This window comes from Colobus angolensis, unplaced genomic scaffold, assembly GCF_000951035.1.
Source record: "Colobus angolensis palliatus isolate OR3802 unplaced genomic scaffold, Cang.pa_1.0 Scaffold80, whole genome shotgun sequence".
In the NCBI taxonomy this organism is placed as follows: Eukaryota; Metazoa; Chordata; class Mammalia; order Primates; family Cercopithecidae; genus Colobus; species Colobus angolensis.
This window is the reverse complement of record NW_012121821.1, coordinates 6018375-6035907: the sequence shown is the minus strand read 5'-3', so window position 1 is coordinate 6035907 and position 17533 is coordinate 6018375. Positions and strand designations below refer to the sequence as shown.

The window sequence follows — 17533 nt, the reverse complement described above, 5'->3', positions numbered from 1 at the left end:
GACATGTCCATCTCCTTCATTGTTTAAATAATTTTCGTCTTGACCTGTACTCAACTAAGGTTTTGCAATGTCACTCAGTGGCTAAAAACAGGTTTGAAGTCCCAGAGCTGAGAACTACTATTTGGAATGATCACACAGATAAAACTGTGAGATAGCCTGTCATAGTTACAATTTCATTTTGATGATATGTTCATTTTGAAAACGGAGGCACTGATACGAGACTAGGAAAGAAAATGTCATGAAGTTTCAAGTAGTATGTGAAATATAAATACAATAAAACTTTAAGTAGATATCCAACCACGTTTTATTGGGGTTTTATTGCAATCTACTTTCGGCAGTTAAGGGGAAAGTGAGCATGAAAAGAACTCCAATCGGACTTTATTCAACAAAGCAGCTTTTCATGAATGCTTCAGGTCAGTGTATGATCAGCTCAGCTTCCAGTATCAACTTGAGTACCTCATCATGGATATTTATGCTAGAATGACAACAGTAAGGCATTGCAAAATCCAAAGTCATCTAATATTAAACCATATTTTACATAATTTGTAGGACAGTATAATACTCTACAATAAATAAGGATTTTAAAAAATGTGTTGCTTAGCCCTTGTTGAACTAAATTCAATTACTAGCTTATTCTAAGTACTCCAGTTAATAAACGTTTGATTGTACTTAAAGAACTCTGACTTCTCCAAAGATAAAAAAAATTAGTTATTTGTCTTGACAAAAATTAAGCTTAAAAAGCACATTCACACTTGTCCTTAAAAGCATGTTTACATCATATATGAGAGAACTTTTCATGCCTGATGACATGGCTTATATGCAAAAACAGTCATATGCAAAAGACAACTAGAGGGCAATTGTCCCATCCCCACTTCCTCCAAAAAGCCACACTCGGCCTCAGTGTAAAAGTTATATTTTATTGCCATGCTACAAAATGTATGAAGTTGGCACTGATAGGGAGAAATAGAGAACAAAGGGTGGGAAGGGATAGAGGGCAAATTATGTTGTTACATATACAAGGTTTTATTTTAATTAACAGTGGTTACGTTTTGCCAATATTAAAAATGCAAACCAAAATTTAAAATGCTGATCTGAAACAGCATTAAGATACAATTTATGCATAGTACAGTATCACTTATGTCCTTTATTAGAGAAATATGGAATGTTTATAAAAGAAATTAACCATGGGGGTAAAATTCATATTTCATATACAATTTGGCAATGGTAGTCCCACTGTTAGACAATTTTTTATAAAAGAAAAAATTAAAAATCTAATAAGCTACCTTTATACAAAGTTGCTATATTTATGCCTTTACGTAGGAAAAAAACATTTATAATGCAAATGAGGACATACAATCTTACAATATTATACAATGTAATGAAAATAAAACATAACACAAAGTTTGTCCTTTATAAAATGTATATTTTGCATTACTAATGCAAATGTGGCACACTGGTGACTACTGTACTATTAATACCAGTCTGTTTCCATGCTATAATTGTCCAATTGCCATAGAGCTGCAATTATAATGATGCTACAAAAGAACTGTGTTATACCCCCAAAAAATGAGGAAGTAGGGATGGGGAACAGGGATGTAAAGAACAGGAAAGATAGATAGGGGGCTGGTTTGGGCAGAGTATACTGTGGTATGTCATAAAATATTTGTTAATTTTTCAAGCCAAAAACATTTTCTTTACATTCTGTAATTTCGTACCAATGCCTTTATTCAAATTTGGCAAACATCAAGGAAAAGGTAATTAGTACCATATACCTCACACATCAGAAATACGAATGAGATGCCAATACATCAGTTACTTGTGAATGATGTCTCTGATGGTATGTCTACTTCAAGAATATACGTATTTATACACACACACTACACATTGCACAAAACATTTGGGCATTACAGGTTAGGAATAGCACAGGGGGAATTGGGAAGTACTTTTTCATCTGTTAAAACCTTTACCTTGAGGCAAAAATATGGCGGCACATTGTTGGGAAATTATGAAAACATAAGGCCCCTGTCCCATTTTTAATAGAACATTATTGAGGTACATTTTTATATGCTGTGCCACAGTTTTGGGGAGGGGAAGGAGATTAACAAACACTAGCTTGACTTGTTCTATTTATAACATTGAACGGTGGAGAGGGTCAACATTAGTATCTATAAAAACAAAGATTGCTTGGCAAATTTTCCTAAGTCCCAGATGTGATGTATTCTGGATATACTGGGAAGTGAAAAGCTTTTTGCTGAATCTTCAAGAGTAAAGTGCATATCTCATCACTCCACAGCAGCAGTAAATAAAAGGAACTATTTGCCAGTCTTCCTGGAGGGAGGGAAGGCACCATATTTTCATTTTTAAAATAAGATGAAACTGGGAAATAAAACATACTAAGAAAAAACACAGGTAATACCAATATCAGTTTCCAACCCTGGCATGGGATAGATGCTGTTATGATTTATATGGATAAAACAGTATTCTATTTGGAGGGAAAACATTAACAATGATTATATTTCCAAAACCAAAAAGAAGGATCACATGGTCTACCAACAGAATTATCTAAAATTAGATCTGCCTCAGAAAATCTGAGATATATGGCCATAATTATATGCTAATAAAATATTAATATTTAATTCTAAAATGCACCTAGTAATAGGTACATCCTTCCAGGACACAGCTTAATGCCCATTACTAAACTACTGCAAAGGACAAGTAGTATTCTAAATTACCTTTTATTAAATAGGGACACAAGTGATTTCTAGAAGACATCTAGAAATTAACACCAGTTGTATATATCTTCCTAATACTCTTATAGTACCTAAAATCAAATTCTTAGCAAATTGGTCCCATTTTCATTTTTAAAGCACACAGTATTTAAAGCATAAACTGTAATGATTATATTGGAGTTACCTAAAAAAATAAAAACTAATTAGAATCCGGAGGAAACAATGAAAAGGATGACGGAAAGAATAAAGTATCCAACCTCCAAAATGAATAAATAGATCAGCCCTTTCATTTGGAGATTAATGTTCTGCCTTGACTGGTTGTTTCAGAAAAAACTATGTGCATTGGTTCCATCATAATTCTTATTCCATGTTACAAAAACTATTACATAAATTTGGCACAATTAGCAATTTACTCAGAAGAAAGGATAGTGGAACAATGTATTAAAAACGGAACCTGCATCACGGAAACTGCACACCTATACCACTGCTCTCTTTTAAGGGAACAGTGAACACTTTAATAAGCACCAAGTTCACAGGGGAACAAAAGGGGGAAAAGAAAATTCTGCTATGCACATAGAATGATAAAATACACTGATATTGATTTATAATAAAGACACTAAAATGGCACTGAAAACGATAAAGACACCTTTAATAATTTATTTTCTTTATAATGATCCCACTCTACTGTTCTCCTAATCCATCACTGTCCTATGATTCGGTTATTTACTGAATAGGTTGGATGCTAATATGACTAAAACTTTTTCATGCTAAATTAACCTTAGTTATATCTGGTAGATCCAGATCATAATCTCAAACTTCCTCATATTTAGAGAAAATAGTAAAATATTTTGCAAGGTTACCTAACCTTCTTCCTCTCTACCTTCTCTCATATTCTCTAGTGTTTAGAAAATTGGAACATCTTTGATTTTCCAAGAGTTTGACATATGGAGACTCTTCAGTTTATATAAACTTTAATTCATTTTAAATCCTAAATTATAATACAATCTCATTGCTACAAGACTTCCACTGTACCTGCTATGCTGGCAACAATATTAGTATTTCATGGAAATCGAAGGATAATCAAAGATCCAGCTACAAGTAAAAGGACAGCAGAGCTGAGGAACACTAGAGTGGGCAGAGTACAACTGCAGCGTGTAGCTGGGGGAATAACTGCTAAAGTGCTGGGGAAGAGTGCCCACAGAGAAAACACGGTACACCTTGAGGGAACTTTGCATATTAAAAGTATCTTCCTTTTATTCTCAGTTACTAAAGAGATCACCTGTGGACACAAGCAAATTTAGAAGTGAGAGAATGTTTTTATCAACTTGAAAAGTAAACAGCATATAAATAAATACTGGACAAGGGCAACCCTGTTATAGAATAACAGTAAGTTCCAAATGAACCTTCAAAACCATAATTTGACAAAAATGCAAACTAAACAACAATGAACACATAATGCAATTTCAAAACTATATACAATCTCAAACATTTTAAATTGAAAAGGACGTAAGGCAACAAAATAAGACATCCCAAACACCAAAGAAAAAACTGAAGATAAATGGAAACCTAATGGCACAAATGCCTCCAGAAAACAATGTTTTGTCAATAATCTATAGGAGAAAAACTTTCAAGAGATTGTGGTTCAGATTTTCAAATGTTTTTGGGTAAAGTGACCTGAGACTGATTCTTGAGCCTATTATAATTCTGAGTAAGATATGTGGACATGCCCTTCAAATGACATCATGAGATGAGTAAATAGAAAATCTTGTCTCCTTCTTGCCTTTCAGTGCACCGACAGCAAACCATACTCATGGACACAGGCTGCTTTCTAGTAACACTGAAGGCAAAGGAGCTGACTGGTATAAGAGGAGGTGTGGTACTTGTTTCCTTTACATATGTTTTGGCTCAAGTAAAAAAGCCTTTAATTAATGAAATAAAGGATTCCTCATGTTACATGCTGGAGGCCACATACTGTGAACACTGAATCTACGAGCATTACTTTCAAAGCCTATAGTTATCTGTTAGCAATGCACATTGTCAAGAGGCTTTATAAAAAGTTTTAAAAGCCAACTATGACTTAGACATGAAAGATACGTGTTAAGTCCAGAATATTGATAAAAATCAACCAGCATGTCATTCACTTCAACTCTCATTTTAAATAGGCACTGTGAAAACAGGAATGCTGCTGTACAACGAGTAGTATATAATGAAATTAGTGTTCGTTAAGGAGTACCTGCTCTACATTAATTCCCTTTAGTTAAAGATGCGCATGAAATACTCAGAAAAAATTTTTATCAGTCTATAAAAGGAGTTAGTATTTAGAAATGAAAATGAAGCACTTGCATCTTCATTTTTAAAAACTTCACAAAGGTGCAAACAACATAATGCTTTCCAGGCTCACATGGGCAGATCAGTACTATTGTGTCTAGTTTTCCTAGATGTACCATCATCTCGTGGCAGTGCTTTCTGCAAATTTGACATAGCAGCAGTTCTCTCGATGTCTATCACGGCATACAGCTCTGTGCGCCTAGTAGGGGTTTGTGGAAGGGGAGTCGTAGGCGTTTTTGGAGTCTGAGGGTTGTCCGAGTCACTGCCACCTTCCAAGTCAACCTGTATGTAATTAAGCTGCCTGTGTTCTAAACTTGGGCGTCTGATATCAAAGTTAAAGACTGTAGGTGTACAGTCCCGACGCCTTGAATATTCTATTTTGTGAGCACTTGCCGGCACTGTTACATTCTCTGTATTTACATAGTTATGCATTGGATCTAGATTATTATGGTAGCCATTTAGAGATGGGGTCTTTGGTCCTAAATTGTCATCTTCATCCCTACTTAGCTTGCGGGCTTCCCAAACAGGAGGCAAAGATGGTAGATTTTCATAGTTTAATAATGCAGTTCTTCTCTGAGCTGAGTTGTTGATATTCTGGGTATCTGAGGTACTGGTGGATGTCAGACGACCTCTCCTGACCCCTGAGGCACTAGGGATAGATAGCCCATTTATATTTTCATACACCAGTTTGTTAACAGAGGGTGCATCTCTTCGTTCATCACTGTCATAGCCAGTGTCCCATTCTGTGTTATTTGCTCCACTTCCACTAACTTGATCTCTTCCAAGTTGCTCCAATTTCTCTTTTTCCATTAATTGCTTTTGAACAGGGGTTGGCCCTAAAACAAATTTGACTCCTTCAGGTTCAAGAAGAATCTGAGGATCCCTGTCCTCAATACTACTTGGTTCTTCTTTTGGTGTGTTGCTTTCAGCGTTAGAAACCCTCGCCTCCAATGGAACATGCACACTTGTGCGGTTTTTCCGCTCTTCTTGCACACCTGTAGTGTTGACATAGGTATGTACCTAAAACAAAACAGAAAGTGAATTAGTTAACTTACTTAAAAAAACAAAACTGAAAAAAAGCCTGACCACATCAGTTAATTTTATTAACTTTCTCAAATGTACTCTTACTTCAAAACTTTTGCAACTATTTTTTTATTAATAAAAAGGTAGAGAGAAGAAATGTAAAAATGTCTTCCTAATTTGATAAAAGAATAATGACTTTAAAATAACATGCAGGCTGGGTGTGGTGGCCCACGCCTGTAATCCCAGCACTCTGGGACACTGAAGCGGGTGGATCACTTGAAGTTAGGAGTTCGAGAACAGCCTGGCCAACATGGTGAAACCCCGTCCCTACCAAAAATACAAAAATTAGCTGGGCATGGTGGTGAGCGCCTGTAATCCCAGCTACTCTGGAGGCCAAGGCACGCAAATCACTTGAACTCGGGAGGCAGAGGTTGCAGTGAGCCGAGATTGCATCACTACGTATCAGCCTGGGCAACAGAGTGAGGTTTCATCTCAAAAAATAAAACAACATGCAGCATTATATTTGATTGTTAAACATGATAATTATGCAAAAAATAAAAATCAGGAACAAAATAGGGCTTATCATTTTGCTGCTGTTGTAGAGGTTCTCAAAGCATTAAAATATGATCCAGAAATAAATAACAACTTTGAAAAGAGATAAATTTATCCTTATTTACTGATGATCTGACTATATAAGATAAACTCTACTAGATTTAATAAGAATTCTGTAAAATGCATAGATATAAAATACATGCCACCTAGTAAGAAATTATCACTATTTAGAAAAGCTTAATGGTATTTTGGGAAGATAATATAAAAATATTTAGAAGGGCCGGGGGCAGTGGCTCACGCCTGTAATCTCAACACTTTGGGAGGCTGGAGCAGGTGGATCACTTGAGGTCAGGAGTTCAAAACCAGCCTGGCCAACATAGTGAAACCCTGTCTCTACTAAAAATACGAAACAATTAGCCAGGTGTAGTGGCCTGCGCCTGTAATCCCAGCTACCTGGGAGGCTGAGGCAGAAGAACTGCTTGAACCCGGGAGGTGGAGATTGCAGTGAGCTGAGATTACGCCACTGCACTCCAGCTTGCGCGACACATAAAGACTCACATAATTACGGTAAATAATATAAGAACTCATTATGTACAGAACACAAAGAAACTGATTTTAAAAACACTAAAAACTTTTTAATATGACATATGGTTTACAAAACATAAGTATAACTAATTAATACAGAGGTTCCAACCAAATACTTCATTCCACACATGAAAACTAGAATAGTCGGGAACACTAAATAACTCCGTAACATTAACAGCAAAATCTACCTTCCTACTAGTAGTTCACTGACTATAATGGCTAAAATGTGAAAAGCAGAATAAACTCTTAATCCATTGGACGTTCTTATAATGGGAACTGACCATTAGTTATGCCTTTCTTAATCTATAGATGTACCTCTTCTGTGAACCCACAAGCTACTGTAATGCTGTTTCCCTGAATGCCCGCATATATTTGAGCATAAGCCAGCAAATATATGCTATTTCCTCTGATTGTTCACTACAAAAGTAATTTACAAACAGATAAACTTCAAGCTGAATAAAATCGTCTAGTTTTAGCACAGTGATACCCTGACTCTGAACAATCATTATTGCTGTTACACTGTAGCATATGCTTACTTGTTCCTCAGCCACAAGCAAAGGATGTGTAGATTCTTCCCCTACTGAAGGCAGGCGAGCACTTCCCACAGAAGGATGTCTGCTTGAAGGATGGGATGAAGCATCTCCAAATGAGGGATATCGGGGATATCCATTAGGTAAGCTCTGAGCAGCAAATCCTGGAGCTGAGTTTTTGTTTATTGGTTTAAGGAAAAGGGGGGCGGGGGCAGAGAGAATAAAAATGATTAAGAATCGAATCTGTACTGAGAGGATTATAAGAGGTCTTTCTGCCAAGACAGCAGAAATCAGAGCACAAATAGTATTACTCCCACTCCATATTTTAGATAATATGAAATACTGCATGTTTTCATTTTTAAAATATTTGAAGTACATAGAACTACAGCTTTTTTTTTTTTTTTGAGATGGAGTCTCACTCTGTCGCCCAGGCTGGAGTGCAGTGGCGCAATCTCGGCTCACTGCAAGCTCCACCTCCTGGGTTCATGCCATTCTCCTGCCTCAGCCTCCCGAGTAGCTGGGACTACAGGCATCTGTCGCCATGCCCGGCTAATTTTTTTGTATTTTTCTAGTAGAGATGGGGTTTCACTGTGTTAGCCAGGATGGTCTCGATCTCCTGACCTCGTGATCCGCCCACCTCAGCCTCCCAAAGTGGTGGGATTACAGGCGTGAACCACCGTGCCCGGCCTATAGCTGTTTTTAAAAACTGACAACCATTATACTTCTGTTATCCAACGGTGATTTATAGTGTGTTATTGACTAAATATCCATAATCTGTATCTTACAACTAAATGTCTGTTATTCAAAATGTGAGAGGGAAAATGGGTACCTACTTGTAGGTGTTCGAGGTGTTCTAGGGACTTCCAATTCTGTCTGATTATTCCTTTCTACAACTGGCTCTTCCACCACATTTATACTATTATTTTGCATAATCTCTTGCAACATGTTAAATAATTCTTCTGCACGGGCACACTTAAAGGCAAAAATTCCTACAAATATAAACCAAAAGGGAAAAATAGTTAACATACATTTGGAAAAACTATGGGAACACTTGACAAAGAGCAGAATTGTAACGTAAGCATTCTATGTGCCAAGAGTAAGAAATCCCTTTAAAATAAATATCTGATAAATTAATGGTTATTCCCTGTTTCAAAACAAGCTCCCGCCAAAAGTTCACAGAATAATTTTCATTTGTCTAAGGGAGACGGCCCAAAACAAAGCTGATGAAATCAAGACCTGCACACTTAAGGCTTGTCTGTTTCTAAACAGCAGGGGGAGCCCAACTCACTACTCCAAGGTGATCATTTGCCATGTAACAGGCCCCTTGGAAAGTCCCTAGGTGTTTTCCAATTGTTATCTTGTTTAATTATTACAATAATTATAAGATAGGTATTACCATTTCCCTTTTATAGAGAAGAAATTTAACATTCAACAGAAGTCCTGTAACTTGTCAAAGCAATTCAAGTAATAGGTAGTAAAAAAAATCAATGATAAAGACATTTAGTCTAAAATTTAGCAGGCCCAATCATTTACTGAAAAATCTTAAAGGTAACACGAGCCAAAATTTCTCACATAGACAATGTGCTTAATAAACACTTGATAAATGAATACATAGTATACTATATCTTTTCTTAACAACCTGTTTATTTTGGGATTTTCATAAGAAAAATATTAATCTTTGTATACAGAATAGCTGAAAGAACAATATTTCAAATATAATAATTGGAAAAAAAAACAAAGATTCTACCTTGTCCAGTTTGACACCTTCGACCACTTTCAAAAGAAAAGAGATTCGAGTCATAGCCATAGCGTCGCAGGCAGAGGTAGTGCCATTTTACTGAGTCACGTTTGCGGGTGTATAAAATCAGTTCTGTGTCTGTAAGTTCCATTATGCCAGAACCTAACTCATTCCCATCATCATCCACATTAATGACCTAAAAAAAAAAAGAAGGTGACAGTCATGCAAATATTTCATCAATTCGTCAGGAAAACACATTGTTGCTAATCAGTTATTTGTAATTTGTTAGTTCATTCATCAACCAATGTGTGTGTCAGGCATGGACTATGTAGCAGTGTAACACGCAGTTCAGATCTGTAAGAAATTTACATTTCCACTGGGGAAACAAAACATACAAACACAAAGTCAATCATACACAAAACAGTGTATGATGAATTGACAAATGAATGCAACAGAGGCTGCAGAAGGCAGGAAATGTGGTCTAAGGTTGTTGAGACACCTTCATGTAAGAGGAGGAGGGCCTTTAGCTGGACCACTAGTATAAATAAATTGACACAGAAAATAAAATCAGAGGGGAAATCTAGTGGGTCAGGAGATAAAGGGGACATCATAAAAACACAATGTTAAAGCAGAACAAAAAAGTACCTTTCAAAGAGACCAAAATAGATTGGCACAGAGTTCATATAAGGAAAGGTTTAGTACTGCTGAGCTTCAGAAAACGTCCAAAGACTAGAGCAGTAGATAACATTTAGGGAGAAGTTACTATTCCCCGGGAGTGGGAGAAGAGCTTTTATGTATCTTTTTCATTTAACCCTCATAACAATCCTAGACTACACTGTACAAAAATGGAACTAAGACTCAGTAATAATGTAACCTGCCCAAGGTCACAAAGCTTATAAAGTAACAGACTTACACCTAGGTTTGTGTGACAAGGCTACTCTTTTTTTTTTTTTTTTTTTTTGAGACAGAGTCTCGCTCTGTCGCCCAGGCTGGAGTGCAGTGGCCGGATCTCAGCTCACTGCAAGCTCCACCTTCCAGCTTTACGCCATTCTCCTGCCTCAGCCTCCCGAGTAGCTGGGACTATAGGCGCCCGCCACCTCGCCGGGCTAGTTTTTTTGCATTTTTTAGTAGAGACGGGGTTTCACCGTGTTAGCCAGGATGGTCTCAATCTCCTGACCTCGTGATCCGCCTGTCTCGGCCTCCCAAAGTGCTGGGATTACAGGCTGTTTTGTGTCTGATAATATGACCTCGATCTGTTATAAAGAGTAGCCTTTAACACAAAACAGCTATAGGAGCATTTAGCCTATAGGTAAAATAACACCACAGAAGTTTTAGCAAACAGGTTAGTAAATGATGAAAGAAGATTAATTTGATGGTGACTACAGGATGAATCAGAGGGTGACTTGAGGTAGAGTCCAGTTAAGAAATCCCACAGGCACGCATTAAAATAATAACTGAAAGATAGTGATGAGATTGAAAAGGCACCCTATAAAACAGCATTTTAAAAACAGTGTTACCATAACAGTGTGGCTAATTAGATACAAAGGACCAAAGGAAAACTAAAAAAAAAAAAATTCCATACTGTAAGAAAATGTTGTCATTGTTTATTAAATCAAGAAAAACAGGGTGGAAAGAAAGGGAAATAGAAGGGTTTGGTGATAAATGCCAGGAATAAGAATTTTTTTTTTTTTTTGAGACAGAGTCTTGCTCTGTCGCCCGGGCTGGAGTGCAGTGGCATGATCTCGGCTCACTGCAAGCTCTGCCTCCCAGGTTCACGCCATTCTCCTGCCTCAGCCTCCCGAGTAGCTGAGACTACAGGTGCCCGCCACTATGCCCAGCTAATTTTTTTTGTATTTTTAGTAGAGACAGGGATTTACCACGTTGGTAGCGTCGTCTCAAACCCCTGACCTCAAGAGATCCGCCCGTCTCGGCCTCCCAAAGTGCTGGGATTACAGGCGTGAGTCACCGCACCCGGCCTAAGATATGTTAAGTGAAATAAAAGAACACCCAACTAGGCAGTAAGATATATAACTCAACCAGTTTTACTGACCTTAAACTTGTTCCGATGGTTATCTGGGACAGTGTCTTTATCTGGACAGCTACAACAGCTACCCATGGCTTCTTCAGAAGACCATGTGTGCACTACATGAAAAATAATTTGGAAAATGTATTAGATGAAGGATACAAAAACTGTAAACAGAAAAAGACTTTAGAAATAATCTAACACAAACATTATTCTGATGCAGAAAATTAAGTCCAACAAGGTATATGGCTGCAGCTAGATTTTATACAGCTAGCTAGTTGATTTTACTCAGTAATAATGAGAATACATTTTGTGAGGCATTAATACTGTCACACAAATCTCAAATTTCTAGTTAAATTTGCAAAGGTCACCTATTCTAAAATCATCTAAAAAACAAACCAACTTAAGGTCTCATATATATTACTTAAATAATTAACTTGTGTTCAAGAGTTAATGAAATTAACCCTTTGTGGCTTATCAGGAATTTCATGTCCTTCTTTAAAGAGAGAGAGAGAGAAAGAGAGAGACAGAGACAGAGACAGACAGGCAGGCAGGCAGGCAGGCAGACATTATGTTGCCCAACGCTGGGCTCAAACTCCTGGGCTCAAGTGATCCTCCCACCTCAGCCTCCTGAGTAGCTGGGACTACAGGACTGCCAGGCCTGGCTTGTTCTTCTTTAAATAAAAAATCACCAAAGGGATGGTAAACTTCTGGCTTGGCAGGTATTTTGACTGTTGTTACTCATTGTAGTATCTTTTATGTCTCCACAAGACAAGAGTTCATTGGTAATTAAAACAAAATCAAATTTCGAATAGTTCATTGGTAAGGGGGAAAGATAACTTAAAATTAAGCAGTAAAGTAACACGCAGAATACTGGCAAAACTGATACAGCATGTCTATTTAATACTTCTTTTTTTTTTTTTTTTTTTTTTTTGAGGCGGAGTCTCGCTCTGTTGCCCGGACTGGAGTGCAGTGGCCGGATCTCAGCTCACTGCAAGCTCCGCCTCCCGGGTTTACGCCATTCTCCTGCCTCAGCCTCCGGAGTAGCTGGGACTACAGGCGCCCGCCACCTCGCCCGGCTAGGGCTCTCTTTTTTGTATTTTTAGTAGAGACGGGGTTTCACCGTGTTAGCCAGGATGGTCTCGATCTCCTGACCTCGTGATCCGCCCGTCTCGGCCTCCCAAAGTGCTGGGATTACAGGCTTGAGCCACCGCGCCCGGCTAATACTTCTTTCCCATAGAAGGAGAGAGAAGTGGTTATACACCTGACATTGAGTGTTTAAGAACACTCCAACTGAACAGACAAAGAAAATGCCAAAGCATCACTGACAAGTAAGGGAAATAATCAGATAATATGACAATATATGAAAAAAGGAGGAGGGAAGGAAGCACAGAAGCTACAAAACATTACAAACATAAATTTGATTGAAGCTTGTTGAAAATTATTCAGTGGCTCTCTACTATCTTCAGTTTAACAGTATAAACTCTTCCAGTCAGATGCAAGGTGATCCCTGTCTAGAGATCCAGTCTAGACTCTCCCTGCTCTGTTTCAAGCCCTATTCTTAGTCCGGTCAGAATAAACAAAGTGTGGTTTCCCCAGAGCATCTTGGTCTCTCACATCCTTCCAAGCTGCTCCCTTTCTGCTTCTTTCCTTTCTCAAGATTCAACTCAAAGTGCAGTTCCTCTAGGATGCTTTCCCTGACTCCAAGCAACTAGGCAAGTTATACTTATTATGTATGACCGTTATGCATATGCTACCCCAAAGCACCCTGGGCTTCCCAGTATCATAGCATCTATCACAGTTTGTACTGAGTAGAAATTGTGGCTAGTGTCTGTTTATCTGTCTTCTTTCCTTCATTGTGAGCCCCCTGCCAGCAGGGACGAACCGTACTCATTTTTACATTCCTAGTACCTAACACAATACCTAGCATATAGTAGGTGCTATAGGACCTTTGTGATTTAAATGGATTGTATTAAACAAATGTGAAGGATCCCTAGCAGGTTTAAGTATTAAAAAGATGAAAAAGTGTACTAGTGTATAAACCAAAAGTGTATATGATAACATATAATAGTAAAGTTAATTAAGACTCATGATATTTGGTATTTTTGCTTTAACTAACATGCCAGCTAGGTATCATAGTACAAGGACACGTAAGTCACCATCTTTGTCTTTGAAGAGCTGTGAGTGTCATGGGGGTGGTGGGGTGGGGGAGAGAGAGAGAAGTAAATAGATAATGCACTGTGATAAACCTTATATTAGGATATGAGCAAAGTACTGTGGGCACAGGAAAGGGAGCAACTAACTTTCTGGGTTAGGCAGGGAAGGAAGCACTATTTGAGCTGAGATTTAAAAGAAGAGTAGAAACAATGTGCTAAGCAAAATAAAGAGAAATAAGCACCTGAGACAGACAAAAGTCATGAAATGTCATACCACATTCAGGAGAAAGTGAGGTGTTCAGTAAGACTGGACTACAGGGTAGACTGGAAGACAAATGGGGCCCAACCATGAAGCAGCCTGAATAAGTTAGGGACATGTTCCCTAGATTTGAGACTTGATCTTCCAATGAACTTGAAGCTAGCCTGCCTCTAGCGTTCCCACAATAGAATGGCATAAACTCTATCATGGCCTTTATCACACTCTGTTGCAATGTTTATCTTTCTGCACCATTCACTTTGCTGTGATCTCTTTAAAGATAGGAAATCTTGCCTTGCTCATTTTCCAGGGCACTAAGCATACCAACTGACATGGCACATACATATTTTTTGAGATGGAGTTTTGCTCTTGTTGCCCAGGCTGGAGTGCTATGGTGTGACCTTGGCTCACTGTAATCTCTGCCCCCCAGGTTCAAGAGATTCTCCTGCCTCAGACGTGGCACATATTCTATAAACATTTAATTTTTTTAAAAAAGTAAATGTTTAATATTAATAAATTATAGGATGAGTAATATAAAAATTTTTAAGGGATAATTGATACAGACATTTTTTAAAAGTCTTCTTGAAATTACATATTCATTCTCCCCAACCTCCTTGTGAAATATAAAGAGCTAAAAGATTACTACAGTACGGCTTTTGCCTCAAAAGATGATCCTCCAAAGGAATGTTTTTCAACTTTTTTTTTCTCAAAAGGAGCAGGAAAATCATCCTTCCACTTCGCATCTTCATAAGCTACCTGTCAAGGTAGAACCTCTCATGCTGGCAGGGATATACAGTCATGAGCCACATAACAATGTTTGGTTGGCAACAGACTACATATATGACAGTGGTTCCCTAAGATTACAAGGGAGCTGAAAAATTCCTCTCACCTACTGACACTATAGCTATCACAGCATCACAGTGCAACACATTATTCATGTGTTTGAGATAATGCTGGTATAAAAAAAAAAACCTACTGCACTGCCAGTGTATAAAAGTATAGCACATTCAGTTATGTACAGTACGTAATACTTGATAATGATAAATGACTATGTAATTGGTTTATTTATTTACTATACTATATATCTATTATTTCAGAGTATACTCCTTCTACTTATTAAAAAAAAATTAACTGTAAAACAGCCTCAGGCAAGTCCTTCAGGAGGTATTCCAGAAGAAGGTGCAATTTTCCTAGGAGATGACAGCTCCACGTTATTGCCCCTGAAGACTTTCCAGTGCGACAAGATGTAGAAGCAGAAGACAGTGATATGGATGATTCTGACCCTGTATAGGCTCATGATAATGTGTATATTTGTGTTTTTGTCTTAGTTTTTCACAGAAGTTTTAAAGGTTAAAAAAATTAAAAATTTTAAAACAGAAAAAAGGATAAAAAGAAAAAATACTTTTGTACAGTTGTAGAACGTATGTGTTTTAAGCTAAGTATTATTACGAGAGTCAAAAAGTTTCAAAAAATTAAAAAGTTGATAAAGTAAAAAAGTTATAGTAAGCTTATTATTGAAGAAAAAAAATTTTAAACAGTGTAGCCTAAGTGTACAGTTTTATAAAGTCTACAGCAGTGTACAGTAACATTCTAGGCCTTCACATTCACTTACCACCCACTAACCAACTCACCCAAGAGCAACTTCCAGTTCTGTAACCTCCATTCATGGGAAGTGCCTTGTACAGGTGTACCATTTTTTCTCTTTCATAGTTTTCTTACTGTACCTTCTCTATGTTTAGAAATGCAGATACTTACCATTGTGCTACAACTGCCTATAGTATTCAGTACAGTAATGTTGCTCAGATTTATAGATTAGGAGCTACAGACTGTACCATATATCCTAGGTGTATAGTAGGCTATACCATCTAGGTTTGTGTAAGTACACTCTGTGACATTTGTGCAGTGACAAAAGTGTCTAATGACACATTTCTCAGAATGTACCTCCACCACTATGTGATACATGATTTATATTAGTGGTAGTGCAACCTACTTGGGGACTGTATCCACACTGAATGCTTGAGTTCAATACAACAATTAATGAAATGTCTAATATGTGATACGAAAGCCTTGTATGTCATGCCAAAGAGAAAGGAATTTATCCTACACATGATGGAAAACCACTGATGTATTTTAAGTAGAAAAGTGAGATGGTCAGAAGTGCATTTTAAATATAACCATATGTACGATAAATTTAAGTAGGAGTTTAGATCAGAGGAAAGGAAATCAGTTTGGGATTATTAAAAAATGAAATATGATAAAAACCTAAAACAAGAGCAGCAATGGTAGGAATGAAGAAGAAAATAATAAATTTAAGGAACATTTAAGAGGAAAAGTCAGTAGCACCAATAACTGACTTGATATAATGGAAAAAAACAGCAGCTTCCAGCATGGCAGATGAAGGGTGCTGGGGTTCTATTACCTGAGATACAAAAAACTACAGTCTTCAAGAGGAAGTGATAATGATTTGTTCAGATATGTTCAACTGAGAGCCCAGGGAACAGCCAAGTGCAATAGTTAAGTATATGAGTATGTGTTTGAGGGAGAAGGTAAAACATTAGAACACATGTAGCATTTTACCTCTTGAACACTAGCTTAAGGATAGTATGAAGACTGGTCTGTGGTTGAAATTCTGGGAAAATACAAATGTGTTTAAATACAGGAGTAGAGAGAAGCCAGTGAAGGGAAAAAAAAAAAAAAAGATCAGAATAGTACAAACTAAGTAAGCATCAAGCAGGAGAGCACCATCCATGGCAGAGACAGATGCCAAACTGCAATGAGCAAGTGGAAGATAAAGAGGTAGCTCCTAGAGGATGGAAACTGGTCTTTCAAGAACTGGTTGAGAAAATAAAGAATAGAGAAGGCTAGGGTGTGAATATATTCAAAAGAGGATGTATTACTCGAGGTATGTATTTTAAGATGACAGATTTATGCAGGCTTATAATCAGTAGGTCAAGAAAGTTTAAAAACATAGGAAAAACAAAGAAAAGAAAAGGGCTAATTGATGGATCAAAACAGAGGGGGATACTAGAGATGAGTTCCAGGGCCCAGATTGAGAGGTTTACCCAGAGAAGGAGGAATGCTTCATCCTCTGAGGAGAGAGGAAAGACATAAGGGTGGGTGGAATATAAAAAACAGACTTAAGTAGATAACATTTATCACCCTACATTTCTTCTGTAAAAGAGAAGGCAAGGCTTGCAGAATGAGGGACTTGAGAATGTCAGGATTAGTCACCGAGGAGCTACCCAAGCAAAGAGAGTAGGATTATTAAGTAGGCTGAGATGAGAGCTCAGCAGAGGCTGCAGAGGCCAAGATTATGCTGTTTTGCTAGCTGTGCTCAGCAGTCCACAGGATAGACAGTTCAACTGACCCAGGGTCAGAGGGTAACAGGGCGAGGTTACTAAAGGATGTTGGCAATACAGGGGTTTGAAGTGACAGATCATCACATCCAGTCAGGAAAGAAGTAAAGAAAGCAGAGAGCTAACAAAATAGAAAATGGGGCAAAGACTCAAAACAAAACAAAACAAAACAAAAAAAAGGTGACCTCAGTAAGGCTAAAGAATAGGCTTAGCGGCCGGGCGCGGTGGCTCAAGCCTGTAATCCCAGCACTTTGGGA

General features: G+C 37.7%; 1 protein-coding gene across 7 annotated transcripts in view; it reads right to left on the bottom strand.

Annotated features, from left to right (window-relative positions):
- Nucleotides 1-287: 287 nt before the first annotated feature.
- FRS2 (fibroblast growth factor receptor substrate 2) overlaps nucleotides 288-17533 on the bottom strand; it is a 119410-nt gene continuing 102164 nt past the window's right edge. For all 7 annotated transcript variants that reach the window (XM_011929300.1, XM_011929301.1, XM_011929299.1 and 4 more), the window contains 5 exons: nucleotides 11536-11627; nucleotides 9495-9681; nucleotides 8581-8736; nucleotides 7754-7917; nucleotides 288-6077 (listed from right to left, as the gene is read on the bottom strand). In XM_011929300.1, coding sequence (XP_011784690.1) covers nucleotides 5127-6077; nucleotides 7754-7917; nucleotides 8581-8736; nucleotides 9495-9681; nucleotides 11536-11601 — 1524 coding nt within the window. In that variant the 5' untranslated portion in view covers nucleotides 11602-11627 and the 3' untranslated portion in view covers nucleotides 288-5126. The remainder of the gene's footprint in view (nucleotides 6078-7753; nucleotides 7918-8580; nucleotides 8737-9494; nucleotides 9682-11535; nucleotides 11628-17533) is intronic.